The following is a 27,063-nucleotide window of genomic DNA, read 5'->3' as shown; positions in this document are numbered from 1 at the left end:
GCAGACGGTGCGCAGGGGGGACAGGGCGCCGGGGCCTTGGAGACGGGCCTGAGCGGACCACTGGCTTCTCCACCCTCCAGAACAACCTCTCTGCCAGCTCGCCTAACGCTGCCCTCCTGGTGCTGGGCCAGAGCCCCGAGGATCTTCCCAAGAAACTGGCCCCACCTCAGCCCCCTGACAATCTGTGAGCCAGAGGGCAAGGGTCAGGGAGCTTCCCCGGGGGCAGAGGAGACGCGGGGGCAGAGGAGACGCAGGAAGGGAGGGTTTTCAGGTGGGGGCGGGCCCCTGGGACTGAAGGGTGGGTGAGGCCCGGGGGCGGGGGGCGTAGAAGATGAAGTGGGTACTTCGGGGGAATCAGAAGGAGTAAGGGCTCCAGGGACATTCGATGGGGCCCTGGGTGAACCCGAAGGGGAAAGGGCGCTCAGAGCCCGGCGCACGGCTGAGGGTCTCAGGGCCTAGCAATGAGGCGCCATCGGCCTTCTGAAGGTCGAGGAGTAGAGTCCCTTCCTGTCTTCCACCCACTTTAGCGAGGACCCCCCAGGCTTTGAGGCCAACGACGACTATCCGCTGAGCAAGGAGGAGTTGCTGAGCCGCGTGGTGAAGTCGGTGAGGACGGGTGCCCGCGGGCGCGGGGCAGCTCTGCCTCCTCCGGGGCCCTAACTCGCCTCCCCCGCAGCTGGAGGCCCGGGAGCAGGCGGGGGAGCGGCGCCTGGAGGAGATGGCCGAGGCCGTCAGGAAGGTGGACAGCACCCCGGCCAGCCCCGGCCTGCCCCTGCTGCCCAAGAGCCCCCGCGCTGTCCCCGGCTCCCTCGCGAGCCACAGCACTAGCGGCGTCCTGGCGTCCAGCGGAGGCCGCGCCACCGGCTCCAATGTTGGCCGCGTCACCTTTGGGGACCCCAGCTCCAGCGCAGGCCACACGACCTTCGGCTCCACCAGCGCCGTCACCGGGGGACTTACGTCCAGCCGGGGCTCAACTGCGGGCCGAGTGATCTCCAGATCCCCCAACTCTAGCAGCTACCTGGGGTCCTCTGGATACTTGGGGTCCAGCAGAGGCCACGAGAGCTTTGGGGGCCCGGAGAGCAAAGGCCCTGAGTCAGAATCGAGTGGAGGCCTCGAGTCCAGCAGAGGCAAAGTCTCAAGCACTGGCCCTGCCTCTAGCACCGGCCGGGTCTCCACCACCAGCAAAGATTCCCAGAGCAACTACTAGGGGCACCCAGCCCTCACCCTGCCTCTGGCTCCTTGTAGGGCCTTCTCTGGGTCTCTGCCTCTCAATTTCCCCTATGACTCTCCATCTTTCTCACCCAGCTCCGGGTGAACTGCCTGCACACCTGTCTCCATCTCCCCTTCACTATGTCTCTGCATCTCTTCCCATCAGCTCCGCCTCATCTGTCTCCTGGTCCCTCTCTGTTTCCAACCTGCCCTTCCCTTTCGGTTCCCTAATCTCCTGTTCTCTAGGCTTCCCGTTCAGTGTGTCTCTGTCCTGTATCCATGTCTGTCTCCCCATCTCTGCTCTGACCTCTCTGATTATCCCCCCCACCTCCTGTTTCGGCTTCCCCATTTCTAACTCCCTCTCCTCTCCCCCATCTCCCAGGCCCTCCTCGCATCTCATGTCCCTGTCTCTGTAGGTCCTCATTCCTTGTCCTCCTCAAGAGTCCCCATACTGACCAGTGGGGGAAGAATGGGGGCAAAGACATCAGGGTCAGCATGAGCTGTGACCATAGGAAATAAAGGTCAGAGTCTGATTTTTACCCCAGCCTGGTTACAAGCGTATATGTGAGTGAGTGAGCATAAGACATGGCTGTTTCCTCTACCTTTGGCCCAGGAGAAAAGGTATGACCCTGTCCCTATTCCCTGCCATTCATTCATTTACTCATTTTTTTTTTTTTTTTGAAACTTGCACATTTCAGGCTCTACTGAGAACCAGGAACCGTATCAGTCAGGATAGGCTGGGTTATGCTGCAGTAAGAAGCAACCCCAGAATCTCAGTGTGTACCTTTAAAAATTTTTAATTTATATTTTGGAATTCTTCATATCTCAAGAGAGGGGACTGAAAGCAGCATGTCAACCTTGCTACCTCAAAATTGCACAGGAAAGAAAAAAACTCCAAATTGCCCCCAAATTGCCCACCACATCGTTGATTAATTAGCTTTAATCAAGACATATAAAGAATATAAATAGTGACAACAGAAAGAAAGTATTAAAGAAAAATAAGGGACCTGGAACTCATTCTGTTCTCACAAATGCAGTTCAACACACAGACTTTATAAGAATGCTTTAACAACACAAAACAGTCTTCAAAATTGTACTTAAAAAACTGGACAAAATTGGAGGTGACTCTCGCCTGTGTGTGTCGGGACTGCGAGCAGGGGTCGCCACCTTCCACTCTAAGCCATCCCGGAAGTTCAGTCATCAGTGGGCCTGGCACCGTTTGCTAATTTAGTGCAAACGTGGGCTCACTAGTTGTTTTTTTTTTTTTTTTTTTAACATGTTTATTGGAGTATAATTGCTTTACAATGGTATGTTAGTTTCTGCTTTATAACAAAGTGAATCAGTTATACATATATGTATGTTCTCATATCTCTTCCCTCTTGCGGGCTCACTAGTTTTGTTTGTAAAATAATTAATCCATCAGAGTCATGGGATTTAATTTCCCATCGTGAGGGAAAGGGCTATCGATCTTGTGATCTGATGAGAAAGCTTACCTGTATTTATTCAGTTTACAGGCAGGATGTTAAAAGCAGGGCAGCAAATGATCAAGACAACCCAGCAGGGTGAAAGCCTTCTGGAGGGAACAGTCACTGGACCTGACCACAACTCCTACAGTTTTGGGCATCCTAGAAAACATTTTTGTGGAAATCACTTCTGAGAAATATTCATAAGGAACAGGAGATGTTGGAATGAATTATTAATTTTCACAGTCTCTTTAGTGCACAGTACAAAGTTAATAATTTTGTAAAAGTTCTCCCCTTCACACCGTATCAAATCAGATCCTTTGAATTAACGCTATGATGCAGAATCCCATCTCTTCCCTAACAGTTGCAGGGGAGGGGGACTCTCCATCTCTTTTCCCATTGATTTGACAAACATTTATTGAGTACTTACTATGTGCCATACAGGGTACTAGGCTCTGGGGATATAATAGTGAACAAGAAATTTAAAAACGGGTATTTCAGGAAGGCGATGGAAATGGCAACTCCCTAGGATGTGACTTCTGAAAGTTAGGCTGTCATTCTCACTTTCTCCTTTGAGACCTGGGAAGTCTCATCTTGGCGGGGGGCAGAGTCATGACCACCAGCCCTATTTGCCATCCCAGAGGGACTTCCTCTTCTTTCTCTCCTAAGACAGGACAATGAGCACAGAGAACCCAGACCCTCAGGTCTCCCCTCCCCAAAGTGGTCTCAAGCCCCTATAGCAGGAGGCATTCAGCCTTAAACCCCCCCACCCCGAGTCTCAGCCACCTCAAGGGTCCTAGAGCTACACTGAGCAGAGCCTCCCCTGGTCCAGGGGCTGGGCTTACCATCTATGGATGGTCAACCCTGTGGCAACAAGCTCAGAATAGAACTGAGGCCACTTAAAGAAAAGTCAGAGAATCAAACCCAGAATCCTCTTGGTTCCCAAGCAAGACAGCACTACCCTCGGGGTCATAGTCACATCCCCTGTGGCTCAGGGTGGAGAGAGGGATGGAGGACGCAGGCTTGCTGGGCCAAGGCTGTAGCTAGGAGACAAAAAGAGTGGGCCGCTGATACCTGCTTTCGAGTGGGGGTGATTTTTGTGGCGGTGACGGTGGTGGTGATAGTGGTGACGTTGGCGATGGCCGTAGTGGGGATGGCGATGATGATAGTGAATGAAGGTGGTGACTTTGGTGACAGTGATGATCACGATGTGATGCTGATGGTGACAGAGAAGGGGATGTGATGATGACGTTGATGACCGTGGTGATGATGGTGATGGAGGTGGTGGTGACAGTGGTGTTGGCAATGATGCTGCAAGTGGCCACCTCAATGCAGACTCTTTATTGCCGTCTCAGATTCATCTTGTGACATAAGAAGACTTGCGTTTTTTAAGCCTGAGCTCGGGAATGTCATTCATTTACATTATACAGTAATAAGAAAACAGCAGACCAGTGCAGCTCAATCTTATTGGCAAAATGGAGAAAGGACTAAATTAAATTGTACTCAATAGCAGTGAAATTTGGAGCATTTAGTGATTTCTCTCCTTTAGGACTGAGGCAGAAACTGGCACTGTCGCATACAACCTGTGTGGCTTTGGACAAGTGTCTTCACCTCTCTGAGCTCCGTCCATCTTGAAGTCAGAGGGGGAATCCCTGGAGGCGTGATCAGGGGATCTGACCAACATTTAAAAATAGGAATACAGTAGAATAAAAAACATCAGGCAGTACAGGGTGGTATTTGATGAAACCATGTTGATGTGAAATGATTTCTTACTGTGCGTCACGGTCAGAAAAGTTTGGAAGCCACTGATAGATGGCACCCATCATCATACACTGATTTTCAGACAAGTGCCCACTAATAACACCCGATATCAACTCCCTTTCAGATGCCGATTCCACTTCACCCAAAGCAAACGTTCCGGGTCTCCCAGCGGCTCTGTCTTAGCAGAATTCTGCCGCCAGGTGGCGCCCGTGCCCCGCTGTGAGCGGATTCTCCTTCCTGACTCAGCCCAAGCTGGTGATTTCCTTGGGGTCCCCCCCCCTCGCCCCGAGGATCGAGTTTACTGGGACTAAACGTCTTGACCACGAATAGAATTCCCCGAGCAGAGCACGGCAGGAGGGCGCAGGCGGTCACGAAGGGATGTGGCCATCCTAAGATACCCACTCATCCCTTCTTGATTCCACGATGTTCATTAAATGCCTGTGTGCACCAGACGAGGTTCCCACTCCCAGAGCTCACACCCTGATGGGGGAGGACGGACAAGATCCCAAATTCAAGACCCCACCAGTACAGGGAAGCCTACCCACCTAGTCTGGTGCAGGACGGCACGAGGTAGAATCTCGCCCGCCCCCAGCCGGCTGTTACCTTGGGCAGCTTGCTTAGCCTCCCTGTGCGTCAGTTTCCCCTGCTACAAAATGGGACTAATAGCACCCACTTCATAGGGTTGTCGTGAGCATTAAGTGAGTTAATATTTGTAAAGTACTTATAAGGGGCCTATGTTTGTTAAACCCAGTGTTTGCGGGATCATAGTTTTGAGACCAGGGATGGAACCCGTGCCTGCCCCCTGCATTGGAAGCGCGGAGTCCTAACCATTGGACCGCCAGGGAAGCCCCAAGATGAAGTTGTTTTTACAAGTGATGGAAGAAATGCCCACATATTGAGGTATGGGGAAGTCATTTTGGCTTATAGATGATTTAATCTGAATTTGATGCGAACAAGAATAGCCTGTTTATGGCCTATCAGACATACAGTGTACATCTGCTTTAATCATTAAAGAAAAGGGTGCATTGACCAGAAGTAAAGCGTGTCCTTTTTTTTTTTAATAGTAATCTTTTATTTATTTATTTATATTTTTTTATATTTTATTTTTGGCTGTGTTGGGTCTTCGTTTCTGTGCGAGGGCTTTCTCTAGTTGCAGCGAGCGGGGGCCACTCACTATCGCGGCCTCCCTTGTTGCGGAGCACGGACTCCAGACGCGCAGGCTCAGTAGTTGTGGCTCACGGGCCTAGTTGCTCCGCGGCATGTGGGATCTTCCCAGACCAGGGCTCGAACCCGTGTGCCCTGCATTGGCAGGCGGATTCTCAACCACTGCGCCACCAGGGAAGCCCAAGCGTGTCCTTTTCAAAGATAAGGATTAAGCGCCTCCTCACCTGGACACCAGTGATAGTATTCCGATTATAAGATTCCCTTCCTGGGAGCCAAGGCCATACTGACTCCGTGTGTGTGTGCTGATCAGTTTTCTGTTTGTCTTTTTACTCTGAAGGAATGTACTCCTTGTCTGATGTTCTTTGTTCCAACAAGGAAGAAAACTGCTGAAACCGTGCTTGTCCAGAGCAGTTCCTCAGAGCTATCTATTCTCCTTGGGGAAGTTAAACATCTTCACTCTGCCTCCTCTATTTCCTACTCCGTTATTATTATTATTATTATTTTGGCTTCGTTGGGTCTTTGTTGCTGCGCGCGGGCTTTCTCTAGTTGCGGAGAGTTGCGGCTACTCTTCGTTGCGGTGCGCGGGCTTCTCATTGCGGTGGCTTCTCTTGTTGCGGAGCTCGGGCTCTAGGCTCGCGGGCTTCAGTAGTTGTGGCTCACAGGCTCTAGAGCGCAGGCTCAGTAGTTGTGGCACACGGGCTCAGTTGCTCCGCAGCCTGTGGGAATCTTCCTGGACCAGGGCTTGAACCCGTGTCCCCTGCATTGGCAGGCGGATTCTTAACCACTGCGCCACCAGGGAAGCCCCTCCATTATTTTTTTATATTCCTTCTTTTTATACTCCACGCTCCACTTCGGATTTTTTTTTTCTCTACTCACCTTCTAGTTCTTTTTATTTACTCCAGCTGTGTATAACCTGAGTTTATTCACACAAATTAATAAAAAACTGATTATAAAAATACTTTTAATCTCATGCTTCACCCCAGAATTTCTCTGCTGTTGTAGGTAGGCTGCCTGCAGGAGCCCACATGGCCATTCACTCTGGCCATCCATCCATCCATACAAACCTGACAGTGGGAAGGAATTAAATCCTCTCAGCAGCCCTTGACCGAGGGGTGATGGGAGCCAGTGAGTAAAAGCCCCAGCCTCCTGTTCTCTGTTGGGACTGTTCTGGGTACATCCTACGTGATTCCTCAAAAGACCCCTAGAATTATTGTTGCACTGTTGTTAAAGTGGGAACCAGCTCAATAGTCCAGCCTTGGATTGGTTTTTCCCTCTTTGATTCTTCCTAGTTCCCGCACATCTTTTCGCTCTGACTTTTTCCCCAAACAAAGCACCTGCATATAAGCCCTTGTCTCAGGCTCTTCTTTTGCGGGGGATGCCGAGTTAAGACAGATGATTTGGGCGGACCAGCACCAGCCCGGGTTCAGCGGGGCGCGCAGGGCATTAAAGAATGTTTCTTGTGCGACCTCTAGTGGTGAGACATGTGTAATTATCTTCTATTTTCTCTGGGTTCTCAAATCCTCCGTGACTACTTCTTTTTCCGTTTCCTCGCCCTTTCCTTCCAAAAATCCGCTTCCCTTCTGGTGTCCCCCGTGTCCTGTTTCACCTATGCCTTCACTTCTAAGCGAATATTTTGAAGAAAATTGAAAACATACCATTTCACCTGTAAATACATCAGTATAGATGTTTAAATAATGAAAGCTTTAAAAATCTTCTATACTCTTAAAAAAAAACCCATAATGATTAGGAGTTTGGGATTAACGTATACACACTACTATAGATAAAACAGATAGTGCTTCCCTGGTGGCGCAGTGGTTGAGAATCTGCCTGCCAATGCAGGAGACATGGGTTCGAGCCCTGGTCTGGGAAGATCCCACATGCCGCGGAGCAACTGGGCCCGTGAGCCACAATTACTGAGCCTGCGCGTCTGGAGCCTGTGCTCCGCAACAAGAGAGGCTGCGATAGTGAGAGGGCCGCGCACCGCGATGAAGAGTGGCCCCCACTTGCCGCAACTAGAGAAAGCCCTCGCACAGAAACGAAGACCCAACACAGCCATAAATAAATAAATAAATAAATAAATAAATAAATAAATAAATAAAAGTTAAAAAAAAAAAACTTAAAAGAAACCAACAAACAAATACTTAATGAACTTTGACAAATGGCACTCTTCCAGGACAGGTAAATTATTTATTTTGTTAGACTACCTAAGGATTCTTTGATCTATGAAAAACACCTCTCTGAAGAAAATACTATTCACAACAAAGAAGGGACTGGCCAAAGGTTAGGTCACTAGTCTATCCAGTGGGCTAGCACAAGTTCATTGCATTTCCTTCTTTTGATTGAGATGTAACTGCCATACATTAAATTGTACCAAGTGGATGTGAATAGCTGGATTAATTTTATGTATGCATATTAATTTCTAAAATATCAGAGGAAATCATACAACTCAGTAGCAAAAGAAAGAAACAAAGAAAGAAAAAACTGATTAAAAAAGGGCAAAGAACCTAAATAGACATTTTTTTTCCAAAGAAGATACACAAATGGCCAACAGGTATATGAAAACATTCTCAACATCACTAATTAGCAGGAAAATGCAAATCAGAACCAGATATGGAAAAAAGGGACCTTTGTGCACTGTTAGTGGAAACGCAAATTGGGACAGCCATTTTGGAAAACAGTATGGAAGGTTCTCAGAAAACTAAAAACAGAACTATTGTTCTGTAACATCTTATGGAAAAACCCAAATGAACCTTTTGGCCAACCCAATACCATATGATCCAGCAATCCCACCTCTGGGTATTTCTCCAAAGGAATTAAAATCAGGATCTTGAAGAGATACTTGCTCTCCCATGTACATTGCAGCATTATTCACAATAGCCGAGACATGGAAACAAACCTGAATGTCCTCTGGCTTCTTTAAAAATTTAGTCCTTGCTTTGATTTTCAACAGTTTGACTATGATGTGCCCAGGTGTGGTTTTCTTTGTGTATTTCCTGTTTAGATTTTGCTGAGTTTCTTGAATCTTTGAGTTAATGTCTTTCATCAGTTTTGGACAATTCTTAGCCATTATTACTTCAAACTTTGCTTCTCCCTCAATGTGTTTCTCCTCTCATTTTGGTACTTAAGTTATATGTATGTATGGCTTATATTCATATATATATATGTTCCTTATATCTTTTATCATTTATTCTCTTCTGTGTTTTTTGTTTTTTGTTTTTTTTCAATTGCTCTCCGTGCTTCCATTTGGCTATTTCCTATTGACCTGTCATTGTATTCATGAATCCCATCTTATCATCTTATTCGGGACCCACTATACAATTAAACCTATTCAATTAACTTTAGTTTCAGATTTTGCATTTGCCCCAAATCTTGATTTGATTCTTGTCTAGATTCCAATTCTCTGTTGAAATGTGCCCTTGTTTCATCTGCTTTTTGATCTTCCCTATTTTCTTTAGCAGCTTAACCACAGTTAATTTGAAGTGTTGCCTGCTCATTCCAATCTGGGTAATATATCGATCTCTTTCCATCATCAGTTTTTTTTTTTCTAATTATTTATCAAATTTTCTGCTTCTACCCCTGCTGATGAAGTTTTAGTTTTAAGTCTGACATTATAGATAAAATGACTGTAAATGTACCTCATGATATCTTCGCCCAGAACAGGTTTCTGCTTTTTATTTTATTTATTTATTTATCTATCTATCTATCTATTTATTTATTTATTTTTGGCTGCATTGGGTCTTTGTTGCGGTGCGCGGGCTTCTCATTGCGGTGGCTTCTCCTGTTGTGGACCACAGGCTCTGGGCGTGTGGGCTTCAGTAGTTGTGGCTTGCAGGCTCTAGAGCGTAGGCTCAGTAGTTGCAGCACACGGGTTTAGTTGCTCCGTGGCATGTGGGATCTTCCCGGACCAGGGCTCGAACCCGTGTCCCCTGCATTGGCAGGCGGATTCTTAACCACTGTGCCACCAGGGAAGCCTTCACTTATGAATTTAGATGCTTAAATAAAATATTGGTGAAGAGAAATCATTAAAACAGAGTATACTATAAGCAGGTGAGATTTATTCTAAGAATGTAAAGATATTTCTGCTCTTCTTAATGTACTATAGTTTATCATATTATTAGGTCAAATGAGAAAAATCAGAATCATCTTAATAGATGCCAACAAGACATTTGATAAAATTTAAAATGCAAGCCTGTCAAAGGCACAGCTGCATATTAGGGCGGGGAGGACTAAGAGTTGACCTTAAACTGTGAGGCCACATGGATAGGATCCACCTTATGATGCCTCCCAGGCAAATCCCTAGCTCCTCCCCCAATGCTACTGAGCGTTTATATAAATTCCCAGAGGGGGGAAACTTCTAACACATTATGGAGGTGAAATTGGGGACTTGAAAGAAACAGCATTCAGAAGGTGAGAATCCAGGGCTTCCCTGGTGGCGCAGTGGTTGAGAATCTGCCTGCCAATGCAGGGGACACGGGTTCGAGCCCTGGTCCAGGAAGATCCCACATGCCGCGGAGCAACTAGGCCCGTGAGCCACAACTACTGAGCCTGCGCGTCTGGAGCCTGTGCTCCGCAACAAGAGAGGCCACGATAGTGAGAGGTCCGCGCACCGCGATGAAGAGTGGCCCCGCTTGCCACAACTAGAGAAAGCCCTTGCACAGCAATGAAGACCCAACATAGCCATAATTAATTAATTAATTAATTAATTAATTAAAAAAAAAAAAAAAAAGAAGGTGAGAACCCATGGAGCTGAGGCCAGACCAAGAGGTGAGAGAGGGAGAGTTGAAGGTGTTCTGGAAATGTCCCAAATCACCAAGATCACAGCCCCAGTGACCGCGACATACTTCCTCGTGCTGAACTTTGTCCATAAGTTCAGCTCTCTCTTCAGAGAGCACATCTGTGAAGGGCTGAGAGTAGGGTATGGGTGGGTGAGAGGCAATACTGACATTCTGAAAAATCCCACAAACCACCCAGGGGACATCTTTAGCACCCAGGGGACACCTTCAGTACCCAGGGGACCTCTTCAGCACCCAAGGGACATCTTTGGCATCAGCTGCATGATACCTGGGCTATTACTGGCTTAAAAAAATACTGTCTGCAGAGCTGATCTCAGAGCTGGGATGGGACGACTCAGATATTCTGGACACCACTGTGGCCACCATCCCATAAGCCATCTCATCACACTTCCAACCACCTGCAAGGCAAGGTCCATGAGAGTGGACCTCCATCCAAGGGTAGGGCTCATGGAGCTGATGCTAGGGTCGAAGGGAACATTGTGGATGGTGTGCAAAGGCCTGCAACCATTACACGTTGATCTGACAGATGGGGACCAAGAAGCAGCCAACAGAGATGGGACGCCCACCTGAAGTGCAGGTCACGCCAATGTCCGGCAAAACGATTGTTCCTAAAATGCCATACACCACCAACTAGAAGATCTCAGCACCGATGGTTTTGCTGTGCTATGCCTGCAAGGACATAACCCAGGGTGTCCACAGTGAAGAGTTATCCATCCATCCGTGAACTTCTTTAAATTTGACAAAAGTCACCAGCAAGGTCTTAGTACCAAAGGTCTACGTACAGGTGGTGGAGGAGGATCCAGAAGTGCTCACATTCAAGAAAGTCTCCTGGGTTTCCCTGGTGGCACAGTGGTTGAGAATCTGCCTGCTAATGCAGGGGACACGGGTTCGAGCCCTGGTCTGGGAAGATCCCACATGCCGCGGAGCAACTAGGCCCGTGAGCCACAACTACTGAGCCTGCGCATCTGGAGCCTGTGCTCTGCAACAAGAGAGGCCGCGATAGTGAGAGGCCCGCGCACCGCGATGAAGAGTGGCCCCCGCTTGCCGCAACTAGAGAAAGCCCTCGCACAGAAACGAAGACTCAACACAGCCAAAAATAAATAAATTAAAAAAAAAACACAAACCTTCAATGCTTAAAAAAAAAAAGAAAAGAAAGGCTCCTACAGCTCCTACCTGCATTTGTGGCTACCCTGATATTCTTTATGCCACAAGCCACCAATGGGACATCCTCACCACCAGATGACCTCATTACAACATTGACGTTTTAGTAAATGAGGAACATTGACACAGCTAGAGGGCCACCTAACAGGATACACATGGTAGCAGCTCTGATTTGAGTAAAGTTATTACCATGTACATTTATACCACATAACCAGTGTGCTCGGTTGGGTGTGTGCACTTGCTACCCTGGAATGAGATTTATAAACTTTCCTCTTGGCTTTGCAGGGGGAAAAAAAAAAAAAAGGTTTTGTTAAAGGCCCTCTGCAAAGTCCTTCTCAAGAATATTAAGTATATTAAGTGGCTTACATGGGCATCAGTGGCAATTCTTCAAGTGTCACAGCCACTACCCGGCACCCCTCATGCCTTCATACCTTAGACCTGTGCTGTCCAGGGTGGCAGCAGCTAGCCACCTGTGGCTGTTTAAATGGAAGTTGATTCAAATTTAGTGAGTTTAAATATTCATTTATGTTTTGGTGAGCTCTGAATAAGATCTGTACCTGAGTCAACAGAATTGTACCGGAATCGATTTCCTGGTTTTTGACAATATTCTAAGGTTATTTAAGATAGTATCCATGGGGGCAGCTGGGTGAAGGGTACATGGGAAGGCTCTGTGCTATTTTTGCAACTTCTTGTGAGTCTTAAACGATTTCAAACTAAAAAGTTACCCTCCCCCCAAAAAAAATCACTTCCACAGGGGCACTAGCCATATTTCAAACGCTCAGAGGACCACATGTGCCTGGTGGCTAAGATACCGGACGGCGCAGATGCACAGAATGTTTCTCTCTCTCTGCAGAGACGCTATTGGACGGCGCTGTCCTAAATCAGGCCCCCATTGTACATGGTTACCCCCCATTCCAGCTCTGGGGACACTGAGCCCTCCTTGGACCCCCACTGCCTGGCGCCCCGCCCTCACCCATCCCGATGCACCCTCTGATGCTGCAGCAGGTTGCTGGGATGCGCGAAACCCTCCCGTGTGCACCTTCTCGTGGACGGCGCGGTAGTTCAGGTCCTTGAAGTGCTTAGGGCAGAAGCAGCAGGCGTGAGGGCGCACGGGGCTGTGCGCGCGGCGATGCTGCAGGAGCAGCGAGGGCCTGGAGAAGGCTTTGCTGCAGCCGTCGCAGGGGTAGGGCCGCTCGCCCGAATGCACGCGGAGGTGAGAGGCCAGCGGGTCGGACTGCTTGAAGGCCTTGGCGCACAGCGAGCAGACGAAGGGCCGATCGCCCGTATGCACGCGCTTGTGCACCCGCAGGCTGTGGCGGTGGGTGAAGTGCTTGCTGCACACCCTGAAGGCGTGCGGCTTGTCCTCGCAGTGCTGCCGCCGGTGCAGAAGCAGGGCCGGCCCGGCCGCGAAGGACTTGTCGCAGCCCCGGCAAGGGAAGGGCCGCGAAGGGGCGTGCAGCGGCTCGCGGCGGTGCAGCTCGTAGGGGGTCTCGGAGCGCTTCGGGCAGGACGCGCAGGGGAAGGGGCGCTCGCCCCTGTGGAGGCGGCGGTGCTCCTGGGGACGAGGACAGCACCGGGAGTGAGGAACAGAGGCTCACTTCTGCAGGACGTGCCTCTCCAGGTAGATCCACCCCTACTCCTTGCAGGTCTCCGAGAAAGAGACCAAATAAAGGTACACATACCATTGTCTAAAAATTTTTAAATTACAAACCAAACTATTAAATAAAATACGTTCTTCCTCTCCCCTTGACAAATAGACCTTCACAATGACCCGGAAAGCCGGGTTCAAATTTATATTCTTTGGAATCTTCAGAGATCCACACTAGAACTTGGTGGCCCAGGAGAGCTGGCTGGGGTTTCCCAGGCCTGGGGGGATATCGCACCCACAGAAGGACAGCCCAGCCCACAGGTCCAAGCCTCCCTTCCACCCTTCCAGCCTAGAGGGTTGTGCACACAGGCGGGGCAAAGTGCACCCTGGGGATGGTGGATCCAGAAAGCCCTGGAAGCAGCCTTTGGGCTCCTTGGGTAGGGAATCCCAGGGTCTCTTGTCCCCTTGGCCACACAAGGAGGGGCAGCAGGAGAGGGTCAGAGCAGCATCCAGTAACAGGAGGGATCCAGGGTAGGGCTCTGAGAGCTGGGCTGCCTCCAGGCTAACTCCCGGCCTCTCCTTTCCTCCCATCATGGCCCTCAACACACCTCCCCCCTCCCCACCCCTCCCCAGCCATGGAAGCCTCCCTTTCCAGTACCTTCTCCTCCACATCTGACCCCTATCTCCTTCTTACCTTCCTCGAAAACCCATCCCCAATTTCCTATCATCTCCTGATCACCCCAGCTGCTACCTCCCTGAGTGCCAAGACCACTTTCTCTAAGTCTCTCCCCTCACATCTTTCCTGGGATTCTTCTACCTTCTAGCTCACCTCCACATCCATTTAACCCCTCCCCACCTCGGCCTCCTGGTCACCCCGCCCACATTCCCTTCGGGCCCAGCTCTGCTCTCCCTCTTCCGGTGGGCTCTGCCTCTCCCCACCGGCTCCCGCTCACCTCCAGTCCAAGGCCCTGTTCACCCTGGTCCCACAAAGCTCCACCCCTCCCTTCATACCTGGCCCTACTTTAGGTCCATTGCCTTGCCCCGCCTTTTCCCCGCAGGCCCCGCCCCTCGCAACAGGCCCCGCCCACTAGGGTCCACCCCTCTCCCCTGCCCCTTTCGCGTAGGCCCGGCCTCTCGTCGGCCCCGCCCCTCTCTCCGCACCTGCAGGTTGGTGGCTCGCTTGAAGCGCTTGCCGCAGGCATCGCAACCTTGCGGCCGCTCGTCGCCGTGCACCAGCCGGTGGCTCTTGCAGTCCGAGCGGCGTTTGAAGGCGGCCGCACACAGGCCGCAGCGAAAGGGCCGCGCCGCCGTGGGCACCACCTCGTGGCTCAGCAGCTCCCACGCGCGCTTGAAGGCCCTCCCGCGGGCCGCGCAGCTGGACTGCCTGGGCCGCGCCAGCCCCTCCCGGCCCTCGGAGCCGCTGCGAAGCGAGCCTGGCTCCCGCTTACCGGAGCGCTCCTCCGCCGAACCGTCGGGAACCAGGCGCGCAGTCGAGTACGTCCCGTGCTCGTCGATGAGCTGCACCAGGGCCGGAGCCTCCGCCTCGTCTCCTCCGGGCGCCTGGGAGAGGAGAATGGGCTCAGTCCTCGGGTCATCCCCCCATCCCACCCCTGCCCAGACATGACCGTGGATTTGGGGCTGCAGCCACCTCATCTGTAAAATGGGCAGATAATGGGACCGCCCTCCTGGAGCGGCAATGCGGATTAAATGGGTTAAGATTGAAATTCTGCTCTCCCCCCCCCCCCCCCCCCCCCCGCGTCCCTCCTCACGCCTTCATTTCAGCAAAAGGCAGCTCCTCCTTTCCTTCCAAGTGCTCGGGGCAAAAACCTGACACCCCTTTCTCACACACCTTCATCTAATCCCTCATCAAGCCTGTTGGCTCTAACTTAAAAATACAGCCAGAATCGGGCCACTTCTCACCATCTCCACAGCCAGCACCCTCCTGTGAGCCAAAATCATCTCTGGCCCGGGCTATTGCTGTTGTCTCTTCTCTGGGTTCCCTGCCTCAGCCCTCCACCCCTCAGGTCTGTTCCCCACGCAGCCGCCAGAAGGCCCCGCTTAACACCTAAGTCAGCTCAGGTCCCTTCTCAGCTCAGAGGCCTCCCCTGGTTCCCCTCTAACTCAGGGAAAAGCCCAAGTCCTCACGACCCAGGAGGCCCTGCATGCCCCGCCTGTGTTCCCTCTTTGACCTCATCTCTCGCCTTCTCCTCTGGCTCACTAGGCTCTGGCCACACTCAAGGCCTCCTCAGCGGAGTTGGTGCCTGGAACCCTCTTGCCCTCCACAGCCGCACGGTTCCTCCCTCACCTTGGTCAGGTCTTTGGTCCAATGTCACTTTTCCCTGAGGCCTCTCCTTACCACTCTATCTGAAACTGAAAACTCATGCTACCCCTCCGATTCTTCCTACCTGCTTCCTGGCTTTACTTTTCTCCATAGCACTTATCTTTGGATGTGAGCCTGGAGCTGCCTGTGTCCATCTTTTGCACCCTGTGGGAAGAGTCAGCCTGGCAATGAAATATCCACAGAGGGAAACAGTCCCAAGAAAAGAGAGAGACAGCTTCCTAGATCTAGATAGCACCTAGATCTAGCTTCACCTGAAGCATCCTTTCCTCCACTCTTTGGTTAGGTGAGGCAATAAATTACCTTTTGTTGCTTAAGCAAGTTTGAGTTGGGGTTTTCTGTCATATGGTAGGCTGAATAATGGCCTCTAAATATATCCAGGTCCTAAATATCTAGAACTTGTGAATGTTGCCTTAAATGGTAATAGGGACTTTGCAGATGTGATTAAATTCAGGATCTTGAGATGGGGAGATTATCCTGGATTATCTGGGTGATCGTGAATGTAATCATAAGTGTCCTTATAAGAGGGAAGCAAAGGGAGATTTGATGCAGAAGAAGAAGGTGATGTGACCACTGAACCAAAATACTAAGCTGCTGGCTGTGAAGATGGAAGAAGGGGTCAGGAGCCAAGGAATGCAGCTCTAGAAGATAGAAAAGGCAAGGAAATGGTTTCTCCTCTAATGTCTCCGAGAGAGCACAGCCCTGCTGACACCTTGATTGTGGCTCAGTGAAATTGATTTTGAACTTCTGATCTCCAGACTGTAAGTGAGTAAATGTGTGTAGTTTTAAGTCACCAAATTCGTGGTAATCGGTTTCATGGGAAACCAATATCTGCCATTTGCAGCCAAGACTCCACAGAGGCGACACAGCTAAAAACAAAAAACTTTTTATTTGGCGTTTATTCAGCACCTTCTGGATACTAGGCACCAGACTGAGTGCTCACAATAACCCAGTCTTCTGCAGGGAAACTGAAGCTCAGAGAAGGTGAGTCACTTGCCCGAGGTCACAGAGCTTGGGAGTGGAAGAGTCAAGATTTGAATCTGGAAAGTAACACTAAAGCAGCCCTCACAAACCCATACTCATCTGTGAATTTGGTGATGGTGTTAGAGATAACACCATTAGTTATTAGTTATTAGCTAATATTTAGCTAATAATATTAGCTAATATTTATTTGATACTTAGAGGGTGTAGGCACTGTTCTGAGCAATTCGGGTGTATTAACTCCCTGAACTCACTCTATAAGGTGGGGACTTTTATAATCCCCATCTGACAGATGACAAAACTGAGGCTCAGAAATTAAGAAATATCTGGATCAGATCATAGAGCTGGTAAGAGGCAGAGGTGGGATTTGAACCCACAATATCCTACCCTTGTAATAATGAACCTTCATTTGATAGATGGGGATCCAAGGGTCCAGAGAGGCACAGAAACGATTCCAAAATCACTTAGCACTGACTGGCCTCTCCTGGGCTGGGACCCAAGCCAGGCTGCCTGCAGGCTGTCCACATGCTCTGTGACCTCAAGAAGTCAAGATGCCACCCTGGACCTCAGTTTTTCACCTGAGAAGCAAGGGGTTGGGCTGGACCCACGTGTGGTCCTCAGAGCACCCCCATCAGAATCACGGGAGAGGCTGGTGAAACATACACATGAGTGTCACCCACAGAAGCTTCTCAAGTCAGGAGCTTGGGAGAGGGAACACTCCTCACCATGCAACAGCCTAGACGCTGGTGATGGAGCAGTGAACAAAACAAGCAAAACTTCCTCCCCTCTACTGTGGCCCAGCAGAAATTAAACAAGTAAAATATTAAGTATGGTGGATGAGTTTTCATTCGAACCAGTTTGAATGCAGCAGTTTGCATGAACATTTTCTTGTGCACAAGAATTTTAAATGAGCTGATAGCCAACAGTTTTCCTTGAAACGAATTTGTATACCCAAAGTTTTCACTGAAACCAGCTTCTGCAGAGGACTTTTCATTAACAGGAGCTAGTTTACAACTTTTTCATTTAAGTTAGCACAAATAGGGGACTTCCCTGATGGCGCTGTGGTAAAGAATCCGCCTGCCAATGCAGGGGACACGGGTTCAAGCCCTGGTCCGGGAAGATCCCACATGCTGCGGAGCAACTAAGCCCGTGTGCCACAACTACTGAAGCCTGCGCTCTAGAGCCCGCAAACTACAACTACTGAGCTTGCGTGCTGCATCTACTGAAGCCCGTGCGCCTAGAGCCCGTGCTCTGCAACAAGAGAAGGCACCACGATGAGAAGCCCGCGCACTGCAACGAAGAGTAGCCCCCGCTCACCACAACTAGAGAAAGCCTGCGCACAGCAATGAAGACCCAACACAGCCATAAATAAATAAATAAATTTATTTTTTTTTAAAGTTAGCACAAATATTGGGCTGGCCAAAAAGTTCGTTCGGGTTTTCCATACGGTCTTACAGACAACCTGAAAGAACTTTTTGGCCAACCCAATATATGAGTTAGGGTTAGAGTTAGGGTTTTGTTTTTTTAAAAAATAAATTTATTTATTTCATTTATTTTATTTTTGGCTGCGTTGGGTCTCCGTTGCTGCACGTGGGCTTTCTCTAGTTGCGGCGAGCGGGGGCTACTCTTCCTTGAGGTGTGAGGGCTTCTCACTGCAGTGGCTTCTCCTGTTGCGGAGCACGGGCTCTAGGCATGCGGGCTTCAGTAGTTGTGGCTCGTGGGCTCCAGAGCACAGGCTCAGTAGTTGTGGCACACGGGCTTAGCTGCTCCGCGGCATGTGGGATCTTCCCGGACCAAGGCTCGAACCCGTGTCCCCTGCATTGGCAGGCGTATTCTTAACCACTGCGCCACCAGGGAAGCCCTAGAGTTAGGGTTTTTTATGAAGACTAGCTTGAAGGCAAACGTTTCATGAAAGCCTGAGAAGTAATGGAGGGAAAGGGGATAGGAAATGCCTGGCGAGGGATGGGAATGCCACCTTAAAGGGGATGACCTGGGAAGGCCCACTGAGAAGGTGACACTGAAGCAAAGACCTGAAAGATGTACACGGAGGCGGAAGTGAGGGAGTCCTCATTTTCTCAAATGGCTCTCAAGTTTGAGATCCAGCACGATCACACATCTATCACTGCCTCCTGTTCTAGGTACAGAAATAATGAATACATTCGTTGTGCAACTGCTCTGAATCTGACACCATCTCCTGGCATCCCAACAACAGGGAAGGTGCCATTCTCACAGAAGCAGAAACTAAGGCTCAGAGCAGCGTGTCCATGGGCCAAGTCACAAAGCCAGGAAGTGATAGATCTGGGAATCAAACTCACAGCTGCCTAAATCTCTATTCCTGCTGAGACCTGACTCCTGGGGTGGGTGGGCGTCGGGGGGCTTACCTCTTCTTCTGGGACCTCAGGCTCCTCAGGGTGTATCCTCAGTTGAGATAGACTGAACCCCAGAAAGTCTGGGGGGGGGTCTCCAGGACCCGCTTCTCCATCTCCCGCCTTCATTGGGTGTGGTCTGTCCCAGACCCAGTCCTTGGTTCTGGATGCTGAGGGTGAGGTGGGGCTGCTGTCGGTCAGCTCCAAGTGGTGAGGAGACAAAGGGGGCTGAGGAAGAGAGAAGGGAGGTGACAGGGAGGGTTTTCTCCAAGCTGCTGGTGTTGGGAGAGAGGTCTCCTCCAAAGTCTCATCTGCCCTGGGGGCCCAGGGAGGCCCTCTCTCTCCAAGACCCTCCTCGGAGGGACGGCAGATAGTCCCAAGGCCTCCACCACTGTACTCTCCGTCCCCACAGCCCTGAAACCAGCTCATGCGTGTCCTCACCCAGCCTCCTCCAGGCCTCCCTGCCTCCAGTCTCCCCTCTCCAGTCCATCCCCCATGTGGCCCTAGAGGAGTCTTTCTGTCCTCCAGAGCTGCTCCTGCCTCTTCCCTGCTCACATTCCTCCCATGGCTCCCCAGAACCCCCAGTAGAAAAATGGGCCCCTCGGGACTTCCCCGGTGGTCCAGTGGTAAGGAATCCGCCTTACGATGCAGGGAACACCGGTTCGATCCCTGGTCAGGGAACTAAGATCCCACATGCCGCGGGGCAACTAAGCCCGCATGCCTCAACTAGAGAAGAGAAAACCCTCATGCCACAACTAGAGAGAAGCCCGCGCACCACAGCGAAGAGCCCAGGCGCTGCAACTAAGACCAGATGCAGCCAAAAATAAATAAATAAAAAAATAAATCTTAAAAAAAGAAAAAAAAAAATTGAGCCCCTCAACCTGGCATTCAAGGCCCTTCACAATATGGCCTCTTGAACTGAACCTTTGTCTTCCTCACTTCACTTCCCTTCTCCCCAGCTAGCCCAATGAGCCTCACAGTACCAAGGACCAACCACAGCTGACAGCACCGGAACCTCACTCCCAAGCCCCCGGATGACCTGCAGACCCCTCACACTCATGACATCTGTGCTGACCTCAGAGTTCCCCCCCGCCCCCACCCAGTCACTGGGTCAGATTCCCAGGGAGTTCTCATCCCTCCCTCCTCCTCCTTCCTACCCCCTCCCTGATCTGTCAGTCTCCCAACCTTCCCACGTTTTCTGTCTTTTATTCTCCCCTCTGTCCCCATGGCCCCTGCCACAGCTCAGGTCTTTTTTTGTTTGTCTGTTTTTTGGCTGCGCCACATGCATGTGGGATCTTAGTTCCCTGACCAGGGATCTGAACCCTCATCCCTTGCAGTGGAAGCACGGAGTCTTAACCACTGGACCGCCAGGGAAGTCCCAGCGCAGGTCTTCTCCTCTCCTCCGGATCATCACCCCAGCCTCCTCTCTGGCCTCTCACCTCCAACCTCCGCGATCCAGTCCATCTCCCACACAGCCCCGGACAGGTCTTTCTACATCCAGAGCTGACCTTGTTCCTATCCTGCTCACAACCCTCCCATGGCTCCCCAGGACCGTGGGACAGCGTCAGGCCCCTCAGCCTGGCAGTCCAGGCCCCTGTGATATGTCCCCTGCATACTCTCCAGCGTCACTCTCGATGTATTTGCCCACGGACCTTACATTCCAATGGGCAGACCCTCCTTCTGCAAGTGGATCCTTAACTCTTCCATCATGGGGCGTTTGCGCCTGTTGTTGGCCCCCATCTCAGAGCCTCTGTCAGAATCTAACCCCTGCTTCAAGGCACAGTTCAAACCTGTTACCCGCGCACACACTCACCGTGACCCTCCCCATTCATACACGCAGAGGTCACTCCCAAGCACTGCCCAAATCTCCCCATGCAAACAATGGTCTCTCCCAACCATTCATCCCCCTCAGCCGGACACACAATGAACTCGTCCACCCCAACCTCCCACCTCCCCACCCAATGAACTCGCCCATCCAGAGACCCCCCGCCTTCTTTCCCTGACAAAGGTCTTCCAGGCGCCCCCCCCCCCTGCACACAAGGGTCTCCTGAAGGCTTCTCCGCTCTTCTCCCAACTGTTTGGACCCCCTTTCCCCCCTTCCCCCCATTTTTCTCCTGACTTCCGTGACAATGATCTCACCCGCCAAATGGGCCCTTCCTCACTCAGGCCCGCTCCTCCCACCCCTCTGCTGGAAACTTGGTATGTCCTGGAGTGATAGAAGGGAACGGGAATCGGGCGAGACCATTACCCGAGTGTGTGTGTGTGGGGGGGGGGGGGGGGGAGAGGCATGAAGGGAGACCCTTCAGCTAGGGACTGACCAGACCTCTGGCTCCCCAGGTGCCTTTCAGATTCGACCCGTATCTTCCCAAACTCCGCCGCCTCACCTTTCGGTCCAGGTATACTGCCGGTTCACCGGGGTTTCCATTCACTGGAGGACTCGGGGCAGCTGCGCTTCCGGCCACCCGAATGCGCATGCGTAGTGCATTTCTGGTACCGTGGCTGGTTTTTCTCAGGAGGTTGAAAAGGGGAGTCTTCCCTCCCTCTGCAGCGTCACCAAATTCCCCTCAAACGTCAACCCACTGCTTCAGTCTCTCAAAAAGAAACGGGAAAGGCTGATATATAGTAACAACCAGTTAGCGTGGGCTAAGTATAAGCACATTATTTTCAGTTCTCAAAACAGCCTTGGTTAGTTACTATTATCCCCAGTTTCCACATGAAGAAACTGAGGCTCAGCGAGAAGGAGCCTCAACAAGTGCGTGACAGCCGTATTGGGAGCCTGCTGTGCATGACTTCATCCAAGCACTCTGCTAAAATGAGAACCACTGAAAAAGTGCAGGGGTGGAGGTTGAGCGGGAAACTACCCTCCTCTCTGCTGTGTCCTTAGGCAAGTTACTGAACCTCTCTCATTTAATTTCCCCAGCTGGAAAACGGGCACAATGGGGTGTTTGGGGTGATCCTCTAGGTAAACTACCTGGCACAATGTAGTTCAGGGCTAATTAAATATCACCATGGGGGGCAGGCATAGGATGTTGATGAGTGAAGAAGGCCATATGGGGAGCTATGAAGAGAGTTCTTTACTATCCACACAGAGAAGAGTTACTGCTACCCGTCTCCTGCCAATTGTTGCTGCAAAAACACAGGCCCATAGTCTGAGATGGCGTGCTTCAGCAGACTGGATTTCAAACCACTTTTTTGGAACCCCAGAGTTCTTCCCAGGTGCATGAGGCCAAGTTGGGGGACGGGGTGGGGCAGGGAGGCAGGACCCTGTGTATCCCAACTCCTGCTTTAACTTCAGTAATAATTTTGATGATGACAGTCTTCCAGACACATCCCATGTGTTACCTCAGTTATTCCTCCAAGAAACTTATGAGATGGATACCACTGTTATTTCCATTTTACAGATGAGGAGACTGAGGCACTGGGCGTTTAATAATTCTGCAAATGACAATGAATTCCATGGAACATCCCAAGTCCTCCTCTACCACCCCCTCATTTGTTTTCTAATGTAACCCTTGCGCCCCAGTTCCTCTTTTTCACCTGAATTCCTGGTATCTATTCCTCTTCTTTGTGCCCCAGCTCCACTATGACTCTGTTTCTCTAATACCCCCAATCTCCCCTGTAATATCACTGCTTCCAAATTCTGAATCGCCTCTATTCATTTCATCAACATAATTTATGGAGTGTCCCCTCTGTGCCAGGCACACTTCCGGGCCCTGGAATTTTTCATAGTAAACAGCACAAGACCTCCCCCTAGTGGGGAAGATGGACAATTAAATGATAAATGATGGACAAGATAATTTTAGATCCTGATAAAGTTTCTGAAAGGGGAATGGAATAGTTGCTGGTGGTGGGAACGGGGTGGTGGCTACTTTAAATAGGGCTGTCCAGGGGATCCTCTTCTGGGAGGTGACATTTAAGTCTGAAAGGTGAAGAGTTGGATGGGCAATCCAGGCAGGGAACGGCAGGGGCAAAAATTGGATTAAGCTGGTCCTGTTTGGGGAACGGGGTGGAGCCCGCTGTAGGTGAGGCAGGAGGGCAAGTGATAAGAGATATGGCTGGACAGTTAGGAACCGGGAAACTCCACATTCGCCACAACATCCCAATTCACCCTATATATCAGCACTGGCCAACAGAACTTTCTCTGATGATGGAAATGTTGTAGATCTTCAGTGTCCAATACAGTGGAGCCATTGAGTATTTGAAATGGAGTGAGTGTGACTGATGAACTGAATTTTAAATTATATTTCACTTTAATTAATTTACTTTAGCCACATGTGGCTACCTGCTAGGGTATTGGACAACATAGCTATACAACTTCCCATTACACCTCAAAACATTAAACTCTTCTTATAATTCCCCCACTCTCCCAAAACATCTCAGTGTTCCTTACAAGCCTCCACTCGCCCCTATAAGAATCCTGTAACAACTGCACAAATGTTCAAACAACCCAATTCTCGGTTCCTTTTACATATGAATTCACCAAAACACTCCCAATCCCTTAGTATCTCCCCAGCTCCGCCTATTTCACCCCCATCACACTCTCCGTTCCTCCATGAACACCTCAGTTCCTCTGCTGTTACTCTACTTCCTCCCAAGACAGTCCTTAAACACCTTCATCTCACCCCGCCCCCTTCCACTCCAGGGTTACCATGGCAACGCAGCCGCAGCAATCACGCGCGCCTAGCCTGGCCCATCACCATGGAAACCGGAGCGGTCTCCTCCACGCCACCAACCCACGCTGAGATGGCTGTTCTGGGACCCGGACCCTTCGGATCCGAGAGAGCCGGGAGAGACTAGGGGGCCCCACAATGCTCAGCGAGAGCAAAGGGTCCTCCCTATTCTTCTGCCCCCATCCGACTAAGCGCCCTGCAGCAGGTACACACTCCGGGGGAATGTCGGGTGGCAGATTCTACTGCGCAGGCGCCCACTCTTAGCGGACCGCGCTGGAGGCGCTCAGCCTGCCGGGAGTTGTAGTTTTCTAAATGCTACAGCTGGAGACACAGGTGGCCAATGGGTGAGCCGGATAGAAACAAGGTTACTGAAGCTGAGAATCGTCGGACAGGCTCCACTGTCACCATAGCAACTATGAGGCGTGATGAAGCACCAGCCCTACTAGCCAGTCTGCCATTTTTTTTTTTTTTTTAATTTATCTCAATTTTTTTTTTTTAAATTTATTTATGGCTGTGTTGGGTCTTCGTTTCTGTGCGAGGGCTTTCTCTAGTTGCGGCAAGCGGGGGCCACTCCTCATCGCGGTGCGCGGGCCTCTCACTATGGCGGCCTCTCCTGTTGTGGAGCACAGGCTCCAGACGCGCAGGCTCAGTAATTGTGGCTCACGGGCCCAGTTGCTCCGCGGCATGTGGGATCTTCCCAGACCAGGGCTCGAACCCGTGTCCCCTGCATTGGCAGGCAGACTCTCAACCACTGCGCCACCAGGGAAGCCCCAGTCTGCCATTTTTATTCTTTCATCTTTCTTGCTCAGCGCTTACTTTGCACCGGACACTGTTCGAGGCACTGGAGATACAATGGGAAACAAAATAGAGCTTATAATTTGATGGGGGGAGATTGACTATTAATAACAATGATGAACACAAATCGCTAGAGAAAACGGTATGTTTATAGGTTATTGAGGTGCTTCGGGAGAAGTGGAAATGCAGATCATGTGAGAACATTGGTACACACCCGAATTCATCTATCTCACAAAGCCCTGTGAGACAGGTACTATTATTATCGCCAAACAGAGATGAAGCAACAGAAGGGCACATAGCAAGGAGTAGACCTGGGATGTGAACCAGGACCATCTGGATTCATACTCTGTAAACTTAACTACAGTGCTAAACTGGTAGAGATGTGGGGCATAATTTCAGGCAGTGTTAATTGTTGTGAAGAATAAAGCAGAGAAAAGGGATGAGATGACTCTTTAAATGGACTGTTCAGGGATGGCTTTTAGGAGCAGGTGACATTTGAGTAGAGGCCTGAGGGATTGTGCTGGGCACGTGGGGCATGTAGAGGTCCAAGGGTCACTGACCTTTGGATTTTTCTCTTGCCTTCCCCAAAGGCAGACTGTTACACACGCTGTTCCCTCTGTTGAGAATGCGCTTCCCCGTTCTTTCCCTGTCAAATGTATCCTTCAAGAGCCAGTTCTGAGGGACTTCCCTGATGGTCCAGTGGTTCAGAATCCGTCTTTCAATTCAGGGGAGGTGGGTTCGATTCCTGGTCGGGGAACTAAGATCCCACATGCTGCGGGCCAACTAAGCCCACGCCACAACAAAGACCCAGCGCAGCCAAAAAAAAAAAAAAAAAAAAAAAAGATCTGGTTCTGTGAAGAAACTACTTCTCTGTCCTGTTTTGCTAACCATAAATCTCTTCCTTCTCTGGACTCACAACCGATCCATTTGTCACAATAAAGCTGCCAGGGGTAATTTTATTTTTGTACATCCAATCAAGCCATGCTCCTGCTTGAAAATTTTTGAATGGCTTCCCACTGCTCCCAGGATAAAGACTCACCTCTTCCTGTACCTATAAGGCCCTGATGGTCACTATTAACATCTCTCCCTTTTTCACACCCTGACCCCCTCTACTAATCCTTCTTCAATTTACGGTATGGCTCGAGCTCTTTCCCTCCCTAGGACTCTCCCTAACCCACATCCAAGAGTCTAAGGATAAAAGAGTCAAGTGGGGAGGTTTGGGACATCAGTCTGCGCTGGACTGCTATTGGGTTTGCCTGCCCAGGATTCCTCCTGCCTCCTTTTGATCATAGGTGGCCTCCGCCTTCAGCGGCTTGAAGCAGGATTTTGGTTCCCAGCCAGAGATTGAAGTCAGGCCACTGCAGTGAGAGCACTGAATCCTAGCCACTAGGCCAGTGACAAGGCCCCTGGCCCGTCAGCTTTGTAGAAATGTATTCCCGGAGCTTCCCTGGTGGCGCAGTGGTTGAGAATCCACCTGCCAATGCAGGGGACACGGGTTCGAGCCCTGGTCTGGGAAGATCCCACATGCCGCGGAGCAACTGGGCCCGTGAGCCACAACTACTGAGCTTGCGCATCTGGAGCCTGTGCTCTGCAACAAGAGATGCCACGATAGTAAGAGGCCCGCGCACAGCGATGAAGAGTGGCCCCCGCTCGCCACAACTGGGGAAAGCCCTCGCACAGAAACGAAGACCCACCACAGCCAAAAGTAAATAAATAAATAAATAAATTTATAAAAAAAAAATGCTCTCACTATGCTGTACACCTGAAACTAACACACTATTGTAAATCAACTATGCTTCAATAAAAACATTGAAAAAAAAAAAGAAATGTATTCCCACAGAGAAACGGAATGTAGTGAAACAAGTAAAGGGTATATTAGGAGGAAAAAGAGTATGTGTGAATAGGCACAAACTGGCGGGCTCAGAGAGTCGCGCCCTTGTGGCAGTTTGAATCACTTATACGGAGCATTTCTTCTGGGTTTCCTTTGGCCAATCATCTTGCTTTGCCTGGTATCTGTATTTGTTTTATCTCAGGGTCCTCCCCTGTGTGCACGCGCATCTCTTAGCCAAGATGGATTCCAGCAAAGAGGCCTATGGGTAGGTTGACATCACTCCTGTTTTAACCTCCAAGGAGCCTTTCTGCGCATGCATAGTTGGGAAGGTCTCCTTGACTTTGAGAATGAGAAATATGTGGTCTCTTTTATCTGGGCAGGGCTCAGCCTCTCCTATTATCCTGTTATTATCTTCATCTTGGAGTATCTATCCACAGGGGACAAACTGCAGCTGCTTAGCCTGGGGCCCATATATCTCCTGCTTCACTTTCTTTAACAACCCCTCTCCTCACTCTCTGTGATCCTGTACATTCTGTCTGCCCTGTCAGTATGCTACAAGAATGGGCAGATGTCCAGGCTGATGGCTCAGAGCAGACCCTCCAAGCATGGTCTTTGAAGCAGAAGCATCAGCATTATTTGGGAACTGATTAGACATGCAAATTCTCAGGCCCTACCTCAGACCTACTCAATCAGAAACTCGGGGTGGGAGGGATGTCTGTGTTTTAACATGGTCTCTGGGTAATCAATTTCCTGAGGCCTGCTCAAGTTTGAGCACATAAACAAGAAACAGTAAAAGGCACAAACAATAAATGCTTATCACTAAATACTTTTGAAGTGTCATGGTTGTTACACAGCATCAACGTAACCATAGATAATTGATACTGATACACTTAGTAAACCCAATCAGCTTCTTCTTTGAGATTTGATGCTGGGATGCTGGTAG

At 50.2% G+C, this 27,063-nt stretch overlaps 2 protein-coding genes across 6 annotated transcripts in view; one reads left to right on the top strand and one right to left on the bottom strand.

Annotated features, from left to right (window-relative positions):
- The window catches only part of ODAD1 (outer dynein arm docking complex subunit 1), a 29,074-nt gene extending 27,326 nt beyond the window's left edge, over positions 1-1,748 (top strand). For all 5 annotated transcript variants that reach the window (XM_082368602.1, XM_082368598.1, XM_082368599.1 and 2 more), the window contains 3 exons: positions 81-184; positions 528-606; positions 677-1,748. In XM_082368602.1, coding sequence (XP_082224728.1) covers positions 81-184; positions 528-606; positions 677-1,207 — 714 coding nt within the window. In that variant the 3' untranslated portion in view covers positions 1,208-1,748. The remainder of the gene's footprint in view (positions 1-80; positions 185-527; positions 607-676) is intronic.
- Positions 1,749-1,781: 33 nt separating this feature from the next.
- Positions 1,782-21,298, bottom strand: LOC309616532 (uncharacterized protein; the record flags this gene model as incomplete). Its single annotated transcript, XM_082367189.1, has 6 exons — positions 1,782-3,888; positions 12,591-13,106; positions 14,588-14,699; positions 18,840-18,863; positions 20,482-20,591; positions 21,209-21,298. 6 exons carry the CDS (start codon positions 21,296-21,298, stop codon positions 3,664-3,666), a joined length of 1,077 nt encoding a protein of 358 aa, XP_082223315.1. The 3' UTR covers positions 1,782-3,663.
- Between the last annotated feature and the right edge of the window lie 5,765 nt (positions 21,299-27,063).

The sequence above is a fragment of the Balaenoptera borealis genome (assembly GCF_965194805.1).
Source record: "Balaenoptera borealis genome assembly, chromosome: 19".
In the NCBI taxonomy this organism is placed as follows: Eukaryota; Metazoa; Chordata; class Mammalia; order Artiodactyla; family Balaenopteridae; genus Balaenoptera; species Balaenoptera borealis.
This window is presented reverse-complemented; position numbering and strand designations above follow the sequence as displayed.